The following is a 24,230-nucleotide window of genomic DNA, read 5'->3' on the forward strand; positions in this document are numbered from 1 at the left end:
CCGCCACCCCTGGGGGCGCCTCCCGCCCGCGGCGCGCGCCACTTCCTGAGCGCGTCCCGGGACCGCGGCCCCGCCCTGTGAGCGGCTGGGCTACAGCGGCGTGAGACGACGGCTGAGGTCCAGGTGCCTTGTCGGCGCTCCCTGGGTGCCTTCCAGTCTCTGGAGCAGGCCTTCACTCCCCTTCCCGCCACACCCTCGGGCCTCCCTTCGTCCCAGCCAAATGCAGGCCGCCGCCACTCTCCCTGAGGAGATCCGATGGCTCCTAGAAGGTAACGCCCTGGCCCAGCCCCAGACCCCCTCTCAGGCTGCTCCCCCCACTCCCCCGCCCGGAAGCCCCTGAAACGCTGAGCTGAAGGGAAGAAGGAGGCTCCCAAGGCCAGATTTTCTTCCTTCTCAGTTCCATCACTTACCTCTTTCTGGAACACTCAAGGCTTCTAGAATCTTCCACTCCCCCAAACCAGGTTTCATCTACTCACTCTGGAGTCCTTTTCTCTGCCCTCTAGTTCCACATTTCCCCCAGACATCTCTACTTCACTTAACCTCCCAGATTTTTGGTCCTTGCCCTGTCATTTCCCCCCTCAGGACCACCCCATTATATGTGTAGGCTTTCTCCCTCCTCATCCCCCCCCACACACTTCATCACCATTCACTGCTTAGAAACCCCCCCCCCCAGGCTCTGTGAGGGACCCCTGGGCCATCCTCTGTTGGTCAAAGCCTGGTGGTTAATGTGTTTTTGTCAGTGCTGAAACCTCAGGCCTCACTTTATCAGCCTGAAAATTTGCTGTTGTAATTGTTAGGTGTCATTGAGTTGGCTCTGACTCTCGGTGACCCTACACCTAACAGAAGTGAAACACTGCCCGAACCTCACAACTGTGAAGTTTGAGCCCCTTGTTGCAGACACTGGCAGTCTGTCTCATTGGCATCTTTCTCCGTTTTGTTGACCCTCTACTTTACAAAGCATGTTGTCCTTTTGCGGGACGCGTCTCTTCTGATAACACGTCCAAAGGACATGAGACAAAGTTTCCCAATCTTTGCTTCTAAGGATGGTTGCACTTCTTGCTAAACAGGTTTGTTTGTCCTTCTGGCAGTCCACGGAACATTCAGTATTCTTCACCAACACCGTAATTCAAAGACTTTCATTCTTCAATCTTTCTTATTTATTTTCCACTTCTTGCATGGCATATGAACTGACTGAAACTACTGTGGCTTGGGTCAGGGGCATCTTAGCCCTCTTTAACTCTTTAAAGAAGTCTTTTGAAGCAGATTTGCCCAATGCAATACATTGTTTGTTTTCTTGATTATTGCTTCCATGAGCATTGATTATGGATCTAAGTAGATGAAGTCCTTGCCAACTTCAATCTTTTTTCCATTTATCATGATGCTATTTGTTGACCCAGTTGTGAGGATTTGTTTTTTTGTTTTTTTTTTACACTGAGTTATAACCCATCCTGAAAGCTTTACTCTTTGATCTTCATCAGCAAGTGCTTCAAGTCCTCGTCATTTTCATCAAGGTTGTGTCATCTGCATATGACATGTTGTTAATGAGTCTTACTCCAATCCTGATGCCACATTTTTTTGTGTCCAACTTTTTGGATTATTTGCTCAGCATTGGATGGTGGTGGGGGTTGTGTGCCGTCAAGCTGTTTCTGACTCATAACGATTCTGTGTAGGTTTTCCAAAGCTATAGGGTTTTCGTAAATCTTGATGGGAGCAGAAAGCCTCATCTTTATCCCTTGGAGCGACTGGTGGATTTGATCTGCTGACCTTATGGTTAGCAGTGCAATATGTAACCCACTATGCCATCAGAGCTCATTATACAGATTGAATAAGTATGGTGAAAAAATACAACCCTGACACACACATTTCCTGATTTTAAACCACACACTATCCTCTTGTTCTGTTAAAATCACTGTCTTTTTTCTATGTGCAGATTCCTCATGAGCATTAAGTGATCCAGAATTCCTTTTCTTTACAATGCTGTCCATGGTTTCTTATGGTCCATATAGCCAAATACCTTTGCGTTGTCAATAAAACACAAGTTAACACTTTTCTGGTATTCTTTACTTTCAGCCAATGTCCATCTGATGTCAGCAGTGATATCCCTCCTTCCTTTTGAATCCTGCTTGAATTTCTGGCAACTCCCCATTGATGTGTTGCTACAACCTGTTTTGAGTTATCTTTAACAAAATTTTACTTGTGTTGATATTAGTGATATTGTTGGATAGTTTTTGCATTCTGTTGGGTCACTTTTCTCTGGAATGGGCACAGATATGGATATCTTCCAGTCAGTTGGCCTGGTAGCTGTCTTAGGTAGTGAGTATTTCCAGCAGGCCTCAGTTTGTTGAAATATTTCAGTGGTTTTCTGTCAGTTTCTGGAGCCTTATTTTTCACTAATGTCATCAGTGCAGTTTAGACTTCCTCCCTCAGTATTGCTGGTTCTTGAATCATATACTATCTCCTGAAATAGTTGAACGTTGGCCAGGTCTTGGTACAATGACTCTGCGTACTTCTTCCATCTTCTTTTGACACTTGCTGCATCTTCAATATTTTGCCCATGTTGTTTTTGTTAAGTGCTGTTGAGTTGGCTCCAACTCATAGCAACCATCTATAGGGTCTTTGAGAAGCAACTGGTGGGTTTGTGGTTTGCAGTCCAATGTTTATCCTGTAGCACCCATCAGAACTCCATAGACTCCTACAATATTTCAACTCAAGGCTTGAATTTTTTCTTCAGTTCTTTCAGCTTGAGAAAAGCAGAGTGTATTCTTCTTTTTTGGTTTTCTTACTCCAGGTCTTTGCACATTTCATTTATACTTTGCTTTCTTGAGCTGTCCTTTGACATTTTTGGTTCAACTCTTTTACTTCATCATTTCTTCCATTAGCTTTAGGCACTCTAGGTTCAAGAGCAAGTTCTAGAGTCTCTTCTGACATCCACTTTGGTCTTTTCTTTCTTTCCTGTCTTTTAAATGACCTCTTTGCTTTCTTCATATTCTTGATATCATTTCATAACTCCTCTGGTCTTTGGTCACTGGTGTTCCATGCATCAAATCTGCTTTTGAGAAGGTCTCGAAATTCAGTTGGGATATATTTCCAGTCATATTTTAATTTTCCTTAGCTTCAGCCTAAACTTGCATATGATCAGTTGATAATCTGTTCCACAGTCATCTCCCGGTCCTGTTTTGGCTGATAATACCAAGCTTTTCCATCATCTTTTCCCACATTGTCCATTTGATTCATGTGTATTCCTTCTGGTGAGGTCAACGTGTATAGTCATCATTTATGTTGTTGAAGGACTAATGGTGTGGCGCTGTAGAACAGCATTGGACTGCAAATCACAAAGTCTACAGTTCAAACCCACCAGCTGCTCCTTAGAAACCCTGTACAGGGTTGCTATGAGTAAAAACCGACTCAACAGCACTTAATCGCAGCAACAGCATGTTGTTGGAAAAGGTATTTGCAATGAAGAGGTCATAGATCTTGCAAAATTCTATCATGCGATCCCCATCATCATTTCTCTCACCAAGGCTGTATGTTAAAACTACTGATCCTTCCTTTGTTTTCAACGTTCACATTCCCATCACGAATAATTATCAGTGCATGTTTGATCAATTTCAAACTGAAGAAGTTGGTAGAATTCTTCAATATCTTCAACATTGGCTTTGGTGATTGGTACATAAATTTGAATAATAGTTTGTATTAAATGGTCTCCCTTGCAGGAGTATAGATATTACCCTATCACAGACAGCGTTGTATTTCAAGATAGATTTTGAAATGTTCTTTTTAATGATGAATGTGACACCTTTCCTCTTAAATTTGTCATTCTTGGCATAGAAAACCAAATGATTGATTCAAAATGGCCAACACCTGTCCATTTCAGCTCACTAATGACTAGTACATGGATCTTTATGTATTCCATTTCATTTTGGACCACTTATAATTTTCCTGGATTCATACATTGTGCATTCCATATTACAGTTATCAATGAATGTTTGCTTCTTCTCATTTTGAGTCATACCTCATCACCAAATGAATGTCCTGAAAGTTTTACTTCATCCATATCATTAAGGTTGACTCTACTTTGAGAAGGTAGCACTGCTTCAGTTGTATTTTGAGTGTCTTCCAACCTGAGGGACCATTTTCTAGCACTATGTCAAACATTGTTTTGTATTATTCATAAAGTTTTCAGAGGCTAATCCTTCAGACGTGTACTGCCTATTTCTTTCCCCTAATGTGTTCTTAGTCTGGAAGCTCTGATGAAGCTTGTTCACCGTAGGTGACCCTGCTGATATTTGAAGCATTATGGCAACACCCAAGCTACCACAGTATGACAAACTGACAGATGTATGGGGTACAGACTTCTAGAGGTCTCATTACTGAACCCAACACTAGCTAATACTGTGTTCAGCATCACATTTCTTCCTTTTGTAGAAGTGTCCCATTTTGGTGTGTTGACTTTCAAACTATAGTATCTATGCAATTTTTAAAAAAAGTTGAGCCATACTCACATTCAAGACATACTTTTAACACTCTAAAGAAACTTCACTCATGAGCAGTATCATCTGCTCAGTTCATACTTTTCATGGTGTCACTTGTACTTGTTTTCCTATAACTGACCTTCTATGAAGGACAGAGACCTGGAGTCTGTAGAGTTAGTTACATGAGGTCTTGGGAGGAAATCATTTAGGATTAAGCCTTTTGGCATCTAAGTGACATATTTGACACATATTTAACAGATGGTCTGCTTTGAACAGATCATACTTTTGGCAAGCTGTATTTTTTTCAGTTTCTCTCAATTTAATTGGCTTTATATCTTTATTACTTTGTTATTTTGATATCAAGGTTCACGGTTCAAGCTTACCAGCTGCTCCATGGAAACTCTGTACAGGGTTGCTATGGGTCAGAATTGATTCAACAGCACTTAACAACAAACAATAAAATATTGGGCAAGTTCTTTTGGTCTCAGCTTGTAACACCATTTCCATCCTGGATTATGTCTATATAAAAACTGTCAACTAGGTATTTCTTTTGAGGTTTCTAAAATCTGCTTTAGTATATTTGCAAATTATAAGAGAGTCACCTGGGTTTCTAAGAAGCAACCCAGTCTTTCCCTGTGCTGTTGAGTTGGCTGTTGGTTCATTATTAGCCTTGTGATGAGAGACTATGTGTCTTTGGTTTCCGGGATAGAAGAAATTGCCCTTGCATTTAAAGATATAAAGTGATTTTTTTTGGTATCTTTCATTTGATGAAAGGAAACCTATTTTACAAGCTTGTTAAGCTGTACTTCAGTTTTTTGTGTGCAGCCTTGGTAGAAAATTCCTTTTTATTTTCAGAAGCTTGCAATGAAACTTACTCCTTCAGTATTTTTGATGTGCAGCTCTTTATTGTTCAAAACTGACACTTTGGTAAACAACTCATTTCTGCACCTGCCACCTTCCTTTAACTTAGATTATTTTCTTGTTAGCTGACTGTTTTTAATTGAAGTCTTCAGATCTCCTTCTAAAGCAGAACCTTTGTTTGCTGACAAGTAGAGCAGGGTATGAATGGAGATTAATTGCATGTCACATACTTCTGTATCAAACTTGCTGTGTCTTAACAATCTCTGTTGGTGCTTAGGTCTTTAGGATATAAGGAGGAGTCTGAGGTTAAATTTTAAAGAGCTTCGTTGGTCCATGTATTTCCTCAAGGCATTGAAAAACAAGTTTGCAATTAGAGTCTGAATCTCAGGTAGAGGAAAAAAATGTAAGTGGGATCCAACCAGTGGTTCTCATGAAAAAGATTTGAATATGTTCTTGAAATGTTGATATAATAATAGAGCTCTGGTAACATGGTGGTTATGAATCGGGCTGTGAACTGCAAGGTCAGCAGTTCGAAGCTACCAGCTGTTCCATGGGAGAAAAATGAGGCTATTTCCTCCTGTAAAGATTTGCAGCCTTGGAAACCCTGTACAGGGTCGCTATGAGTCGGAACTGACTCCACGGCACATAACCACCATCACCATTGGTTGTAAGTTTTATTTAGTATGGAAAACAGTCTCTAGTATAGACTAACAGAAGTATTCATTGTGTTACAGATAATTTGTGGATATTGTTGTTGTTGTTAGGTGCTGTTGAGTCGGTTCTGACCCATAGCGACCCTGTACAGGGTTTCCATGGAGCAGCTGGTGAGTTTGAACTGCTGACCTTAAGGTTCAAACTAACTTTACAGTCCAGCGCATTAGCCCACAGCACCACACATGACCATCAATTTATCATCTATTGCTGTCTACTCATCTCCCCTTCTTTTTAAGGTTAACTGTCGGCAATTAGAAAATCTGTAGGTCTTGCTCTCTCTCTATTCACAAAATGTGAGGGTGTCAGAGAATGTAAGAGCTGCTTTAGTGCCCATGTGGTGGAGTTTCCATAATAAATTACTACTTTCATAAACCAAAGCATAAGCATTCGCACAGTGATTTAACGCTGGCCATCACGACCACAACTTAAGTATTTATTCATTTATAACTACATGGGCATCAATGACAGGAGCCTTTTTTGACCTAATGTATGCTTTTAAAAATAAAACAAACAAATCATCATGAAAGACTTATGTCATACTTTCACATAATTAAGAAAGGGACAGAAATTCTGAAGTTTTGATTTTGTGTAAAGATAAAATTTTATAAATATTTGAAAATGTTTCATTTGACTAAGAAATTCCACCTCTAGGAATCCATGTTACTGAAATTAAAATACATGAAGTATATGAACAAGAATCTGTTTTAAATGTACACAAGTTGGAAAAGAATGAAAGGATGGTTGACTGGATTATGGGACATCCATATTACAGAATATTTTGCAGTTATTGAAAAGAATGTGATGTATTTATATAAATGAACTCAGAAAATGTACATGACATGTTTTTATGGCTACAAAAAGAAAACAACGTGCATAGTGGTATTTGGAATATCCTATTATTATTTGAAAGAGCTCTGGTAGCGTAGTGGTTACGAATCGGGCTGCTAACCTCATGGTTAGAAGTTTAAAACTACTGCCAAAGGAAGATTGAGGCTTTCTTCTTCCGTAAAGATTTACAGCCTCGGAAACCCTGTGCAGGGTAACTATGAGTTGGAACCGACTCCATGGCACATAACAACAACAACAATTATTATTTGAGACACACACAAACCCCCCCCAGAAAAAAACCACACATAAATGTTTGCGTAAGCCTTAGAATGAGTAGGAAAATTATGCACCAAGCTGTTGAAATTGGTTTCTTTGGGAGGGGTAGGAGAGAGTACAAAAGGGAGAAGATTATTCGTTTTTATTTCCTGTATCTTTATGTTGCTTGAATTGTGACAATGAGTATGTATTACTTTTGTAAACATGAAAAAACAACCTTAATTAAGGTAATTTAAAAGAAAAAAAGACAAAAATGGAAGCTTGGACAGGTCAGAGTGTTAAAGGGTCACTAATCTGGCTGTGATTATCTTTTTCTCATCCCAGGAGTATGGAGGATGGGAATTAGAACAAAAATTTCCTTGGAGTTTTGGCAAATTTCAAAGTAATGAGACTTCTAGAATAGCTCAGGAAACAGCTTCCTCAGATAGACTCTGTCAAGCTTTCATACAGAAACAGTAACTAGTCCCATATCAGCAAATAAGTACCTTGTAGATAAATAAAATGAAGGGCTTCTTCTGCCTTATTGAAAGAGGAGGAAATATTCAGGCTTATTGTCATATATCAGTCTGCAGACACAGCTATCTTTTTGTTTTGTGATAGCCACACTGAAAACAAAAACAGTGGCATGCTGGCAGTTTGCATAATCTTTGTTCCACAGATAGAAACATACTCAGTTTCTTCCTTTTCTTCATAGTCCCATTTTTGAAGGCAGAAACAAGAGACAAGTATGAAGGAGGTGGAATAAATATTTTTTGGTTCATAGTTTGTTCATTTTGTAAAGCCTGCTGACTTTACCCTGATAGATGATAAGTCCTAACTACTACATGATACCTAAATCCTGTTAGGAATATAGATTTAAGCCAAAAAATCATCCATAACCTGGCTGCATTTAGTAGCAATAGCTGTGTTAACACTGATTCTGATATGCCTCTGGTTACTTACTTTTTTAAACTTTCTTGGAAAAAAATGGTCATTCATCGTTTCCTTCCAGATTGTCCTCTAGATTTGAACTCGTTGACACAGCAGACCATAAAATCCTCTCAATATGGTAATAGAGCTCTGGTAGCGTAGTGGTTATGAATCGGGCTGCGAACCGCAAGGTCAGCAGTTCGAAACTACCAGCTGCTCCGCGGGAGAAAGATGAGGCTTTCTGCTCCCGTTAAGATTTACAGCCTCGGAAACCCTGTACAGGGTCACTATGAGTCGGAACCGACTCCAGGGCATATAACAACAACAACAACGGGGAACTCACAAGAGTGAGTTGCTGTGGATAACTGATATTCTCTTCAAACACTCTAACTCTTAATTTTAAACATTGATGATCAGTTTTTTTCTGAAAGGCGTCAGGAACTTTTCTAACTTGTGTAGCAGATCAGACTATGTACAAATGAACCTCCTTGATTGTTAAATGCCACTGAGTCAGTTTTGACTCATGAGGACCCTGAATAGGGTTTCTGAGGCGTTTAAAATCTTAGTCTTTCTGGAAGAGAAGAACCTCCTTTGAATACGTTTTACTTCAGAGTTGTTATAGTGAATTTCAGTTATCATAGTTGGCAGCGATATTTGAGTTGTTTAGGGATATTTCTGCCATATTGTCCCTGGACTGTTCTCTTGAGTGCCTGTGTCTGTGTTTTATTTTTATTTTTGTCATTTTTCCTGCTGTTAGTTTGAGGGCTATCAGTTTACATTACTGTTAGTGTGTCTGTGTTCCTAATGCTCCTGGGACATCCGATAACCAAGTTTGTTGGAATTAAGCTATGTGTAAAACAAGATACGCGGGCGCTCTTGATGGACTTTGTGACGTATTTTGGCAGGTCAGAGTCTATTTTACTCAATTTTTGGTAGTGGGTTGTCTTCTAGATGGTGAGGTTATTGATCAATTGAGTTCTGAAAAATGAGCTATGATTATGTTTTTATTTCTATTTTTATGTTAACTTTTTCAGATTAAAAGAAGTCCACTGTAGAAAATTTAGAAAACACACAATAGTATGCAATTGCATCATCAGCTACTGTTAACTCTTCAAGTATTTCTTATAGTTTTTAATGATAAATTCCATACTTTGAGAGTTGACATTTTATGGATACAATTTTGTATACTGATGTTCCTGTTTATTATTTTTCCATTTGCTGTTGTCTCCTGAGAATTGTCTTAGATCATTTTTTTTAATTTGAGTTACTTAGAAATTACACATCTTATTTTTATTCTATTGGTGGTTTCACCCTTACAGTTAAAAAAGAAAAAAAAAAATTGAACAATGTACCTCTGTTTAGCAACATTTAGAGTAAATAAAATATAAAGTTGCTATTTTATATTTTTATCAGTAGAGAAAACAGAAATTTTAGTGTTTTTATTATGTATTTCAATAATTATTTTTTACATTTGGATAATATTTTAAACCATAGAAACAAAGTGGTTTTTTTTTATTTAACTTTTTCATTACTTGCTTTGGGCCCCTGGCTTAGCAATTTTTAATGTATCTTTTAGATATCTGTCTTGTGATTATCAAGTATAGTAGTCATTAGTCAATGTAACTATTTGTATTTAAATTAGTTAAAATTAAGAAAAGAAAATTTTGTTCCTCAGTTGTACTAGCTACATTTTAGCTGTTTATGTGTCTAGTGGCTGCTGTATTGACCAGCACATAAACTTCTAAGGAATGACAATGTAGAATATAATGCTGAGAATTTCTTAAGGCAGGTGCTTTGATCATATACTTTCTGAGCCCCTTCATGTCTGAGAATGTGCCTTTCCTGGTTTCATTTAAATTTAGCTGTGGGCCTAAGGTTCTAGCATCACAAATTTATCCCTTCCCCTCTTTTCCCTGACTCAAGCATACTTTAGAAGTTGCCCCATTATCTTCTGGTCTTCAATTTTGTGGAATAGAGTCTGATATCAGCCTGATTTCTTTTGCTACTCATTCCTTCCACCCATTGCCTGTATGCCTTTAGGATGCTTCTCTTTGTTCTCCAAACGGTTACTAGATTCTGACAAAGTCTGAGACTTAAACACTGCTCAGTCCTCCCCCATCCTCACAGTCATTCCCAGGGTTGAGCCCAGTGTTTTAGCCACTGTATCAGTTCATCTTGTTTAGGGTCTTCTTCCTTGCTGACCCTCTGCTTTACCAAGCATGGTGTGCTTCTTCAGATACTGGTCCTTCCTGGTAACATGTCCAAAATCCGTCACCTCCAAGGAACATTCTGCTGTACTTCTTCCAAGACAGGTTTTTCATTCTTCTGGCATTTTATGGTATGCTCAGCATTCTTTGCCAGTGCCATAATTCAAATGCATCAATTTTTTGCTCTTCCTTATTCATTTTCCAGCTTTTGCATGCATATGAGGTGTTTGAAAAACCATGGCTTGGGTCAGGCACATCTTAGTCTTCAAAGTGATACCTGTGCTCTTTAAAACTTTAAATTTAGAGATCATTTGCAGTGGATTTACCCAATGCAGTTCTTTGATTTCCTGGCTTCTGTGTCCATGGATGTTGATTGTGGATCCAAGTAAAAGGAAATCTTTGACAGCTTCGGTATTTTCTTCATTTATTGTGACGTTGCTTATTAGTTCAGTTGTGAGGATTTTTGTTTTCTTTATGTTGCAGTTTTTAAATTTGTTTTCTTTATGTTGAGTTTATTCTTTACACGAAAACTCACAGGCATGGCCTTTTTGTGTGTTAGTGGTATGTCCTTGCTTCTCCAGGATCTTCGTTTTCCTTTTTCTTGAGATCAGAGCCTGGTGATCATTTCTATGAGACTTTTAAGAGGAAGGAAGGAAGAAGTTACTGCTTCTGTCATCACCTAGTGTGAAGTGTATTTAGAAATTTTCTATACTTTTCTAGATTCCCCAAACATAATTTTTCTACTGTGATATTTTTGTTAAAAGTTTGTTTTGTAACAGAGGGATTCTCTGAGGAGGTTACTTGAAATGAGCGCATATCAGGAAAGGTATATGTACCTTACCTTGTTAAAGAACACTGTGTGTGAAGAACTTTTGCCTTAATTCCTAATTCCTAAAGGAAAGTTAAAGGTTTACATGATTTCCTTTTGTTTTCTAAAATTAAAAAATTAACAATGGTAGAACTAGTTGAGGAGGCTATACCTTAGACATCAGGTTTACTCCCTAGGCCTGTAAACTCTTTGTAAGTTCGTTTCCTGTAGTCCCTAGTTCTCCTCAAGATCCAGGTAATTCTCAAGGAGCAAACATTCTCAAGACATCTTTCCCTCCAGGCCTCTCTACTTCCATGCATTCTTTCTGTCCAGAGTTATGTAGGCTTATACAGGTGGCTCCAAATCAGGGTGATTTTACTCCCCAGGGAATTTTTGGCAATGTCTGGAAATATTTTTGGTTGTACAACTGGGAAGGGTTGCTATTGGCATCTAGTGACTAAATGTGAGGGATGCTGCTAAGCATCCTATAGTGGATAGGACAGTCTTCCACAATGAAGAATGATTCAGGCCAGGATATCACTAGTGCTGAACTCGAGAAACCGTGGATTCGACAGATCCTCAATTTCCGTAAACACATATCCACATGAATGTGTGGAGACCCAATGGGCACATTGTGAGCAACTTCAATTTGAGTTATCATAATTCTTACTTCTAAAAACTCTTCTGCCACCCTAGTCATCAGGGAATGACTTCTGGTACCTTTCCTGACGTAGTTCCCAAACTCATGCCTTCTCACTGGCACTTTTCCTTTTTTTCTATATGGAGAAAAAGAAAAATTATGTTTCTTGCCACAGGCAAAGAAAGGTACTTTATCTATTTAATGTGAAGAAGTGTTCTTACCAACATCCGCACACAGCAAATCAAGTTTTTGCCCCAAACAGTCACAGTTCTCTCCTTAAGAAGAATTCTAGTGCCACTTATTAAGGTAGACCTCCAGTCCAAAAAGGTAATGACATTTTTCTTTGTTACATTGTAGAATCCACTCCTTGTTGAGTTGATTGTGACTCATAGTGATCCTATAGGACAGAGTCAAACGTCCCCATAGGGTTTCTAAGACTGTAAATATTACAGATCTTTCTTCCGTGGAGCTGCTGGTGGCTTTGAACTACTGACCTTTCAGTTAGCAACCAAGCACTTTAATCACTGCATCACCAGGGCCCCGGGCATAGTATGCTACTTAGATGTTGTTAGTTAGTGCCTTCAAGTCTATTCCAACTCAGAGCGACTCTGTGTAGGGTTTCCCAAGAGAAGCTGGTGAGTTTGACCTTGCAGTTCAAACCAACCTTGAAGCTGAATGTTTATCCTATGGTGCCACACCAGGACTCCTAGTACTTAGATAATTTTTAGTTATTTTAAATATAAGAAAATAAGGCAAGTTTCAAGTTTTACCACCTTTTCAACATACTGGCATTACTATCATAGATCTAATTTTTTCACATGTTATAAACCATTGCACCCTACAGAAATCCTATAATTTCTGCTACATTTATTTATATTTATTTCCCCTGTGTTTCCAGGTTCATTGCTTGCTTTTCCAGTTTGTCTGTGCTGCATTATAGGTTAGGTGATTATAACAGATGGCTTTTCATGTTTGGAGTCATTGAGTTCCACTGCTTAATTTTACTATTCCATTTTTACATGGAGATAGGAAGATGGGCTCAGAAACAGAGTTGTCTTAGCAGCAGAAGGCAAGTTTTGAAAAATCATTTAGTAATTACTTCAGATCTCATCTAGAATCTCTACCTAACATTGCTGACATCTTAATATTAGATAACATGCAGAATAAGGTTTTTATTCACATATTGTAAGTTTTCCTAAAATGTATTCAGGCACATACTTATTTATACTGGTATTATAGTTGAGTTGGAATTAGTTAAAGTGCCGGGGACTGGCCTCGACATAGGAACTTGGTTCACGAGGAGGGGATACCTGGTGGTGATAGGGATAGCAAAAGAGACACAGAGACGCAAAGAGAGAGACAAAGAGACACCCCGAAACCAGGGTGGATGCTGGACTGGCATCAGGCAGATCCTGCGTTGCAAACATCTCAGCCACGAAGGCCGTAATATCCTGCATAGTAAACATCTTGGCTAAGCAGGCAATAAGGCTGCAAGGCTGGACTGAGCCCCCTGCATGCTGTAAAGCACGCCTTGCCTGTCATAATGCTCCTGGATTTGTTCTGTGCCTTCGTTTTATTTAGGGGAGGTACTTTACACAAAGCTAGGAGGGACTAAGACAAGGTACAGCTGTCATTCTTACTTTTCCAGACATTCAGGCAACTTTACATCATACTTTGCAGGTTCGAATCCGCAACTTGCTTTCTCAAGCTTAATTAACATACCTTTTAGCACCTAGCCTCAAATGGGGAGAGAAAAAGGAGGATTGAGAGGATTCCCATTGTGTCGGGGCTGCCTAGCCCAGGTTCTTCAGGAAAAGAGGCGCTTGGGTGAATGGGCTGCACCTGGAAACGCTTTAGGGAGGGCATTCCTATTGTCCTTGGAACAGAGACCGCCTATTGTCCTTGGAACAGAGACCGGGGAGCCACCTAATTTACTTTGAATGAATTCTCTGAGGGAAAAACTTTGCCTGTTTGGAATTTTACAGTCTTGGCTTTTAGGAAAATATTACATTTATTTGTGGATATCAAGGGCTCCATGTCTGCAATTAATAAAACATAACTGGATACTAAGATGAAAAACAATTTACTATGCCTGCCAGATAGCTAGAATCTGTTCCTCAGAGCCTGCAGCCTGCAACACTCGGGCCCTGTGGGCCTTGAACTTCTGACCAGGTCTACACAGTCTGCAACATTAAAGCACTCAATAGAATGTGGGTTTGAACTGCCAGCCTTAAGTATTGCACTCTAGTGCTTATCCTACAGCATCACACCAGTACTCCATAATATCAATCAAATAGAGAAGTATGTTACTGAAAATATCCCTTAACTGTATGTGATAAGCCTTGAAATCACTCTCCCTTTGAAATTATTTTTCTTTTCTGATACTTAATTTTTTTTGGTGAAAATATACACAACAAAACACACCAGTTCAACAGTTTTTAGATGGATGATTAATTGACAATGATTACATCACATTGTGTTACCATGCTACCTCGGACCATATTGTTTTGCCATTGTTAATATAGACTCTCTGCCCCTTAAAGTTCTCTTCTGTGATTTAGAGTTGCTGTCTATTTAATCTCATCTGGATAATTCTTTAAAATAGCACAGTGTTCAAGGTGAACATTCTTTATTAAAGTTAAATTGTTGTCTAGTTTAAAAATGACTTAATGGGAACCAAAATGGGAGAAGGGATACAAAGGCAAGAAGTGACTGGCTTACAAGCTTTCAAGAGGGAACCTAGATCCACAGGGCGGGGAGGATGGTAGAGTGTCCACTGAGTAGTAGCCGACGTGTCTAGGAAGGGCAGATGAAAAGAAATGCAGATGGTCCCTTGGGAAGCAAGGGTGAATAATTGTTATCAGAACTGATTGTGAGGACTGGAAATGTAAAGGTGGATATTTTATAGCAAGGAGGGGAGTGATTAACCTTTCAGTCTAGGAGCGGAGGGCCCTGGGACCATCAATGGAGAAGAGCGGAGAGTGGGACCCCACCCAGAGGAGCAGTGAGGCCAGAGACTGAGACAGAGAGGATGACGGTGAAGAGATGGAGTGGCTGGGGACTAGGGATCCGGAGAGGAAGAGGGGCTGTGTGCTGAGGACCGTGAGGGGAGGGTGGGCAGGATTGCAGGGTGTGCCCTTTGGTTGGGTGATGATGCATGGACGGGATGGTAACTATGGCAATGAGACGATTTATGATGGAGTGAATGTAAAACTAATGTTCCCCCATGTAGACTATCACACAATATACAATAAAACATTTTAAAAAAAAAGACTTAATGGGATAGTTTTGGTTCAAGGCTTGAAAGTCATTTCTAGGCAATAGATTCAGGAGTTCCTATAGGCTCAGTGTACAGTAAGTCTGATTTCCAGTAAGAATTTGAAGTTCTGTTCTATTTTTTTTTCCTTTTGACCAAGATTGGGTTATTGATCAAAATGTTCAGTAATGGTAGTTAAGTGCCATTCATTTCTTTTGGTACCAGAGTAGACCTCCAGTCCATTACCTTCCCCAGCTCTTGAGTCTCCTTCCTCTGTTGCTACAAGAAAATAGAGACCATGGGTGGCTGCTCACAAGTTTTTCCAACTCCAGACATTACTCACTAAACTAAGAAGTAGAGCAGAAACTATGTATATATTTTTAAAAAAATTAAAAAACAAACAAACAAAAAAATTAGACCAACTGACCAGGAAGGCCCGTGAAATGATGCCCCTAAACTTTTGAGCCAAGGAAACTATTATCATGTAGTGTTTATTTGTACTTATGTAGATCAACAGATTTTATCCCAGATGACATTAAAGGCATTATACATGAAGCAAAGAAAAGGTCATTAAAAATAAAATAAAGAAAGTAAAGACCCAAATAGGTGTCAGAAGAGATTTTGAAACTTGATTCTGAATGAAGAATAGCTAAAGTGAATGGAAGAAATGATGGAATAAAAGAGCTGATCAGAAGATTTCAAAGGACATCTCACAGTGACAGCAAAAAGTACAATGAAATGTGCAAAGAACTGAGTGAGACAATCAAAAGGGAAGAATGTGTTCAGCATCTCTCAAGCTGAAAGAACTCTAAAAACTTCAAACTTTGAGTTGCAATATTGAAGGATTATATGGGCAAAATATTGAATAAGATAGGAAACATCAAAAGAAGGTGGAATGATACACAGTCATTGTACCAAAAATAATTGGTTGAAGTTTAACCATTTCAGGAAGTAGCACATGATCGAGAACTGATGGTATTGAAGGAAGTATTCCAAGCTGCACTGAAGGCAATGGTGGAAAACAAGGCTCTTAAGAATTGATGGAATACCAGTTGAAATGTTTCAACAAACTGATGCCACACCAGAGGTGATTACTTGTCTGTTACAAGAAATTCGGAAGACAGCTATGTGGCCAACTAACTATATTCATGCCCATTTCAAAGAAATTCAACAGAAAGTAGAAATTATCAAACAATGTCGTTGATATCACACTCAAGTAAAATTTTGCTGAAGATAATTAAAAATTGGTTGTAGCAGTACCTCAACAGAGAACTGTCAGAAATCCAAGGACATAGAACAAGGGATAGATACCATTAATGATATCAGATGAATCTTGACTGAAAGCAAAGAATAACAGAAAGTTGCTTTTCTGTGTTTTATTAACTTTGCAAAGGTATTTGACTGTGTGGATCATAACAAGTTATGGATAGCATTGCAAAGAATGGGAATTTCAGAACACTTAATTGTACTCGTGTAGCGTTTGTACATAGACCAAGAGACAGTTGTTCAAACAGAACAAAGGGATACTGCATGATTTAAAATCAGGAAAGGTGTGTATCAAGGTTGTATCCTTCACCACACTTATTCAGTCTGTATGCTGAGCAAATAATCTGAGAAGGTGGACTATATGAAGAAGAACATGACATCAGATTGAAGGAAGATTTATTAACAATCTGCGATATGCATATGACAAAACCTTGCTTGCTGAAAGTGAAGAGGACTTGAAGCACTTACTGATGAAGACCAAAGACCAAAGTCTTCAACATGATGACTCAATGTAACAACTCAATGTAGCAACTCAATGTAAATAAAACAAAAATTCTGAAAACAAATAACATCATGATAAATGGAGAAAAGAATGAAGTTGCAAGGGTTTCATTGTTTGGATCCAAAGTCAACACTTGTCGAAGCAGTAGTCAAGATATTAAATGGCATATTGCATTAGGCAAATCTGTTGCAAAAGATTTCTTCAAAGTGTTAAAGAGCAAAGATGTCACTTTGGACAATGAACAAGGAAGACTGGAAATGAATTGATGCATTTGAATTGTGGTGTTGGCAAAGAATATTGAAAATATCATGGACTGCTTGAAGAACAAACAAATCTATCTAGGGCGAAGTGCAGCCAAAATCCTCCTTAGAAGCTAGGATGGGGAGACCTCATCTCACCTACTTTGGTCATGTTGTCAGGAGACACTGGTACCTGAAATAAGACACCATGCTTGGTAAAGTGGAGGATCAGCAAAAAAGGAAAATTCTCAAGGAGCTGCAATAATGGCGCAGACATCACAGTAATTGTGAGGGTAACTCAGGACTGGGCAGTGTTTCGTTCTAATGTGTATAGGGTTGCTATGAGTTGGAATGGAATCAATGTTTCATTCAGCAGTATGTTTTCAAAATTCATCCATGTTGTATCATGACTTCATTTTTCTTTAAGGCTGAGAAGTACTTCATAATCTGTTTGTACCATATTTTGTTTATGTATTCATTCTGATAACTTTTTGTGTGAGCTTCAGTGTCCATCCATTTATTTTCTCCTTTCTGACTTCCTCCTTTTTTCCCTCTCTCCCTTTTGTCCCATCTGTCTCCCTCAGCCCCTAGAACTTTATTGAGTTACACACATAAAATGCACTAATTTTAATTTTAAGTTGACCTTAGCATATGTATACACCTTTATGATCACCATCCAAATCAAGACATAAACATTTCCATCATCTCAGAAAGTTTACTTTCTAGTCAATTCCCTCCCAGGTAATCACTAGTCTGACTTTTGTTAATACAGTTTATTAGTTTTGCTGTTTTGGAATTTTATACAATTAGTATATGCTCTTTGGTATCTGTCTTCATCATAATGTTTTAGACATTCATTGGTATTTTGTTCCTTTTTGCTAAATTGTATTCCATTGTGTGGCTGTTCAGTGGTTTGCTTATAATCCTGATGGCATTGGGTTATTTTCAGTTTTTGGTTATTATGAATACAGCTGCTCTGACAATACTTGTCTAACTTATTTCATGAACATAAGTACTCATTTACCTTAGATAAATATCTAGAAGTGGAGTTACTGGGTCAAAGGATAAGGAATGTTTAACTTCATTAGAGACATCAGAAGAGACTCTCCAGTTTCTCCATAGCCTCACCAACACTTGATACATTACAATCTTTTTATTTTTAGATATTCTTGTGGATATTCACAGAATTATTTTCCAACTACAAACATATATTTTCATTGTAGAATATACATATATATACACATATACACATATATGTAAAGCATAGAAGTATATAGAATATTTACTTTTTCCAAGTGAGAACATATAAATATATCTAGGTGATACAACATATATGAGGAAGTTTCAGAAGGTTTGTGGGAAAGTAGAAGGAAAACATAATGGGATTTTTCCACAAACTTTTTGAAGCCCCCTTGTATAGACGTTGTTGTTGAGTGCCATTGAGTCATTCGGACTCATAGTGACCCTGTCTACATCAAAATTAAACATCTTCCCGCGTCTGGTTACGAGGTACACAAATCATCATGTTATTGAAGTTACCATGGCCAGCATGCCTCACCAGGTAAGTGCACCCTGTGGTATTACCCAGACACTGACCCTGCCCAGGCGATGAACCCAGGATCACAGGGAGCCCTGTGTTAAAAATGAGTCTCCCAGATTTGTCGTATTATGCCAACATCAGCATATCTCCACTGCATCTTGTAACTACTCCAGACATTTTATGAACACAATGGGGTGTGCAGTTGTAGAGGGCAGAAGCACCAATTCCTGAGAGGGTGACTTTGGGGAACATGTCCTAGGATGTTGTCCCCTGTGACACCTCCAGTAAGCCCAGTGTCTATACCAAAGGTTGCCAATACCTGGAGAGGATCAGAGAAACCATGAATATGAACTGACTGGTTTGACTGACTGACAGCCCTATCCTGATGATGCCATCCCCCAAGACCATGTCCAAGGTTCAGATTTAGCCAAGGACTTGCCCTTTCTGAGGCTCAAGATCACCTGTTAAACACCAAGATAACAGAGAACACTATGAGTACCCCCGCCCCAAAAGAAAAAAGAACGGAACACTGCCTGGTCCTGTGCTATCTTCACCATCATTGCTCTGTTTGAGATCATTGTTTCAGTGTTGTAGTCACTGTATAAATGCATCTCATTGAGAGTCTTTCTCTTTCATTGACCTTTTACTTCACCAAGCATGCTAACCTTTCCCAGGTTTGGTCCCTTCTGATAATATGTTCAGAGTATGTGAGATCAAGTTTTGCCATCCTTGCTAAGGGCATTCTGGTTGTATTTCTTCCATGATACATTTGTTTATTCTTTGGGCAGTCCATGGTATATATTTGGTATTTTTTGCCAACACCACAATTCAAATGCATCTGTTCTTCTTTGATCTTCCTTATTCATTATCCAGCTTTTATATGCATATGAGGTGATTGAAAATACCATGCCTTGGGTGAGGAACACCTTAGTCTTCAAAGTGATATATTTGCTTTTTAATACTCTAAAGAGATCTTTTGCAGCTAATTTGCCAATGCAGTATGCCATTTGATATCTTGACTACTATATTCAGGGGTATTGATTGTGGATTTAAGTAAAATTAAATCCTTGACAACTTCAATATTTTCTCTATTTATCATAATGTTGCCTATTGGTCCATTTGTGAGAATTTTTGTTTCTTTATGTTGAGGTGTAATTCATACTGAAGACTTTAGTGCCTCGGGTCTACTTCCCTTTCTGCAAGCAAGGTTTTGTCATCTGCCTATCACACGTTGTTAATGAGTTATCCTCCAATCTTGACACCACATTCTTCTTCAAATAGCCCTGCTACTCAGATTATCTGCTCATCATACAGAATGAATGAGTATGGTAAAATGATCCACCCTGATGCATACCTTCCCTGATTTTAAACTATACAATATTCCCTTGTGTTATACGTACGAATAACTGCTTTTTTGGTCTATGTATAAATTTCATATGGGCACAACTAAGTATTATGGAATTCCCTTTCCTCTGAATGCTATCCATAATTTGTTATTATCTATACAGTCACATGCTTTGCATGTCAATAAAATACAGGTAAACATCCTTCTGATATTCTTTGCGTTCAGCCAAGACCCATCTCACATCAGCATGGTGTCCTTTATTCCATTCCTCTTCTGAATTGGGCTTGAATTTCTGGCAGCTCCCTGTTGAGGTACTGTTGTAACCATTTAAAAATTATCTTCATTAAATTTTTACTTGTGTGATATTAATGGCATTTTTGATAATTTTAACATTTTTTAATCCCTTTCTTTGTAATGGACATGACTATGGATCACTTCCAGTCAGTTGTCCAGGTAGCTGTCTTTCAGATTGGCATCGATGAGTGGTCACTTCAGTGCTGCATCAGTTTGTTAAAACTTTTCGTTTGATATTCTGTCATTTTCTAAGGCTTTGTTTTTGCCAAAGCCTTCAGTGCAGTTTGGACTTAGTTCTTCAGTACAATCAATTCTTGAATATATACTACCTCTTGAACTGGGTGAATGTCAACCAATTCTTTTTGGTATTATTGTTGTTGTTAAATGCTATTGAGTCAGTTCTGACCCATAGTGACCCTGTATAGGGTTTTCGAGGAGTGGCTGGTGAGCTTGAACCACCGACCTTGCAGTTCAAACAAATTTGCAGTCTGACGCATTAGCCCACAGCGCCATACCAGGGCAGCTCTTTTTTGGTATAGTGACTATATGTTCTTCCATCTTCTTTGGATGCATCTAGTGTTCACTATTTTGCCCATTGTTGTTGTTGTTAAATACCACGGAGTCGGTTCCGACTCATAGTGATCCTGCACAAGGAGATTCCTTCAATGTTGTAACTTGATTTTTTTCTTCAGTTCTTTCAGCTTCAGACATGCTGAGCATATTCTTCCCTTTTGGTTTTTTAACTCCAGATCCACATTTTATTATAATATTTTACTTTATATAGTCAATAAAAAAATCTTCTGCTCAGCTCTTTTACTTTATCATTTCTTCCATTCACTGTAGCTGCTTTACAGTCAAGAGCAAGTTGCAAAGTCTCTTCTTTTTTAAACTTTTTTTTTTTTGCACTCAACCAATCATATTTTATTTCATTACAATGATTACAATCCCCTCCATGCATCATTGGCTAATAGTATTTGCCTCTATTCCTTCTTCTTCTTTTTTTTTTTTTTTTGATGTACACAAAAACACGCAGGAATATATAATCATTTAAACAATCAAAGGGTACATTTTGCAAGCCAGCCTCCTGGACACCAGCACATAGCCTTTCTCTTTCCATGAGTCTAGAGTCCTCAGCTGCTTTATCTCTCCAGGCCATCACCTCTGCCTCCCTTTCTGGTGTCACTGCTTCTTTGGTGAGGGTCCCACGTTCTGCTCATGCTCTCCCCTCTTGATGGTCATAGGATCCTCTGTTCCTGGAATGTAAGACTAACTACACTCCCCCTTTTATTACACAGCTTCTACCTTTACAGCTGTGACAATTGCAATTAGGTATGATAATGGTTCCTCACTACTGAATCAAAAGAATCCTATCCCCATCTCGTTTCACCAGATCCATCTAGACAAGATGAAAACTATTCAGTGGAGATTCTACCTTTCCCTCCTCGCTCCGAAACTAAACTCCCTCTTGAAAACTTGTAAACCAGCCACTTTGTACCTTTATAGCCTCCCCTCACTCCACCCACACACACTTTAGGTAGCCAATGTCTAAGTTGACCATCCCCTATGTACTGTGGGGATAGGCTTGATCCTTGATGTGAAGACTCCTTCCCTCTCAGTTGGTATTTTGAGCTACTGCATCCATAAGTAAAGGTCAAGTTCATCAAATTGTAGCAATTTACACTTGCTTCCTGTATTAAGTTTCTTTATCTTCTTCTAGTCAAATTCTGATGATATGGAGCTTTCCCATCGTCTCTTTACGCAGATGTAGTCAATTTGATTTCTATGTATTCCATCTGGTGAGGTCCATGTGTATAGTCGTCTCTTATGCTATCTAAAGAAGGTATTTGAAATGAACAAATCATTGGTTTTTTCAAAATTCTGTCATGTGTTCTCCAACATCATTTCTATCACCAAGGCCATATTTTCCAACTACTGATCCTTCCTCTTTGCTCCCAACCTTTGCATTCCAATCACCAGCAATGATCAATACATCTTGATTGTATGCTTGATCAATTTCAGATTGAAGAAGTTGGTAGGATTCTTCTATTTCATCTTCACTGGCTTTAGTGGGTGGTGCGTGAATTTGAATAATAGTGATATTAACTGGGCTTTCCTGTAGGTGTATGGATATTATCCTATCACAGATAGCGTTGTACCTCTTGACTGATCTGGATATGTTCTTTTTGACAATGAATGCAACACCATTCCTCTTCAATTTGTCATTCCCGGCATAGTAGACAATGTGGTTGTCAGATTCAAAATGGCTAATACCAGTCCATTTCAGCTTACTAATGCCTAAGATATCGATGTTTATGCGTTCTGTTTCATTTTTGAGAACTTCCAATTTTCCCAGGTTCATACTTCGTACGTTCCATGTTCTGATTTCCAATGGATGTTTACTGCTGTTTCTCTTCATTTTGAGTTGTGCCCCATCAGCAGATATTATTGCTGATATCTGATGAATCTTGGCTGAAAGCAGAGAAAACCAAAAAGATGGTTACCTATGCTTTATTGACTACTCAAAGGCTTTCTATTGTGTGGATCATGACAAGCTATGGACAACATTGACAAGTATGAATATTCCTGAACAGTTAATTGTGCTCATGAGGAATCTGTACATGGACCAAGAAGCAGCTGTTCAAACAGAACATGGGAACACTGAACGGTTAAAAATTAAGAAAGGTGTGCAACAAGGTTGTATTCTTTTACCGTACTTATTCAACCTGTATGCTGAGCAAATAATACGAGAAGCTGGGTTTTATGAAGAAAAACGTGGCATCAGGATTGGAGAAAGACTCATTAACAACCTGCGATATGCAGATGATACATCTTTGCTTGCTGAAAGCGAAGAGGACTTAAAACATTTACTGATGAAGATCAAAGAGCACAGCCTTCAGTATGGATTACATCTCAATGTCAAGAAAACAAAATTCCTCACCACTGGACCAATAAACAACATTCTTATCAAGGGAGAAAAGATTGAAGTTGTCAAGGACTTCATTCTTCTTGGATCAACTATCAACACTTATGGAAGCAGCAGTCAAGAAATCAAATGAAATATTGCATTAGGAAAATCTGCTGCACAAGACCTTTTTAAAGTCTTGTTGAAGAGCAAAGATGTCAGCTTAAGGACTAAGTTGCGCCTGACCCAAGCCATGGTATTTTCAACAACCTCATATGCATGTGAAAGTTGGACAGTGAATAAGGAAGACTGTAGAAGAATTGATTCTTTTGAGTTATGGTGTTGGAGGAGAATATTGAAAGTGCCATGGGCTGCCAAAAGACCCAATAGATCCGTGTTGGAAAAAGTGCAGCCAGAGTGCTCCTTGGAGGCCAAGATGGGCAAACTTTGTCTCTCATACTTCGAACATGTTGTCAGGAGGGAACAGTCGTTGGAGAAGGATATCATGTTTGGTAAGGTGGAGGGTCAGAGAAAAGGAGGAAGACCCCCAATGAGATGGATTGGCCAAGTGGCAGCATCAATGGACTCAAGCGTGGCAACAGTAGTGAGTTTGGCCCAGGGTCGGGCAGTGTTTCGTTCTGCTGTGCATAAGGTTGCTGAGGGTTGTTACTGACTTGATGGCACCTAACAGCAGCAATAACTGCAGTCAAATTCTGATCATTAAGCCATCCTGGCTAGGTCAAATGGGTACTATCTGCAAGTTTCAGGGGCAAAGTGTCTTCTGACATCCATGTTGGTCTTCTGTGTTTCTTGCCTTTTTAATGACCTTTTGCTTTCTTCAAGTGTGATGTTCTTGATGTCATTCCACAACTTGTCAGATCTTCGGTCATTAGCGTCCCATGACTCAAATTTTTTCCTGAGATGATCTCTAAATCAAAATACTCAGAGTCTCACTTTAGCTCTCATAGAGTAGTTTTAATTTTCTTCAGCTTCAATTTGAACTAACATATGAGCAACTGATGGTCTGTTCCATAGTCATCCACTGGGTTTGTTATGTTCAACTGATGGTCTTGAGGTTCTCTACTTTTTGACATCGCTATTAACAGGTACCATTGAGTCAGTTCTGACTCATAGCAACTCCACGAACAACAGAATGAAACACTGCCCAGTC

At 38.9% G+C, this 24,230-nt stretch overlaps 1 protein-coding gene across 1 annotated transcript in view; it reads left to right on the plus strand.

Annotated features, from left to right (window-relative positions):
* Positions 1-220: 220 nt before the first annotated feature.
* SKAP1 (src kinase associated phosphoprotein 1) overlaps positions 221-24,230 on the plus strand; it is a 458,887-nt gene continuing 434,877 nt past the window's right edge. The window contains exon 1 of the mRNA XM_006833657.1: positions 221-269. Coding sequence (XP_006833720.1) covers positions 221-269 — 49 coding nt within the window. The remainder of the gene's footprint in view (positions 270-24,230) is intronic.

This window comes from Chrysochloris asiatica, unplaced genomic scaffold (genome assembly GCF_000296735.1).
Source record: "Chrysochloris asiatica unplaced genomic scaffold, ChrAsi1.0 scaffold00007, whole genome shotgun sequence".
NCBI lineage: Eukaryota > Metazoa > Chordata > Mammalia > Afrosoricida > Chrysochloridae > Chrysochloris > Chrysochloris asiatica.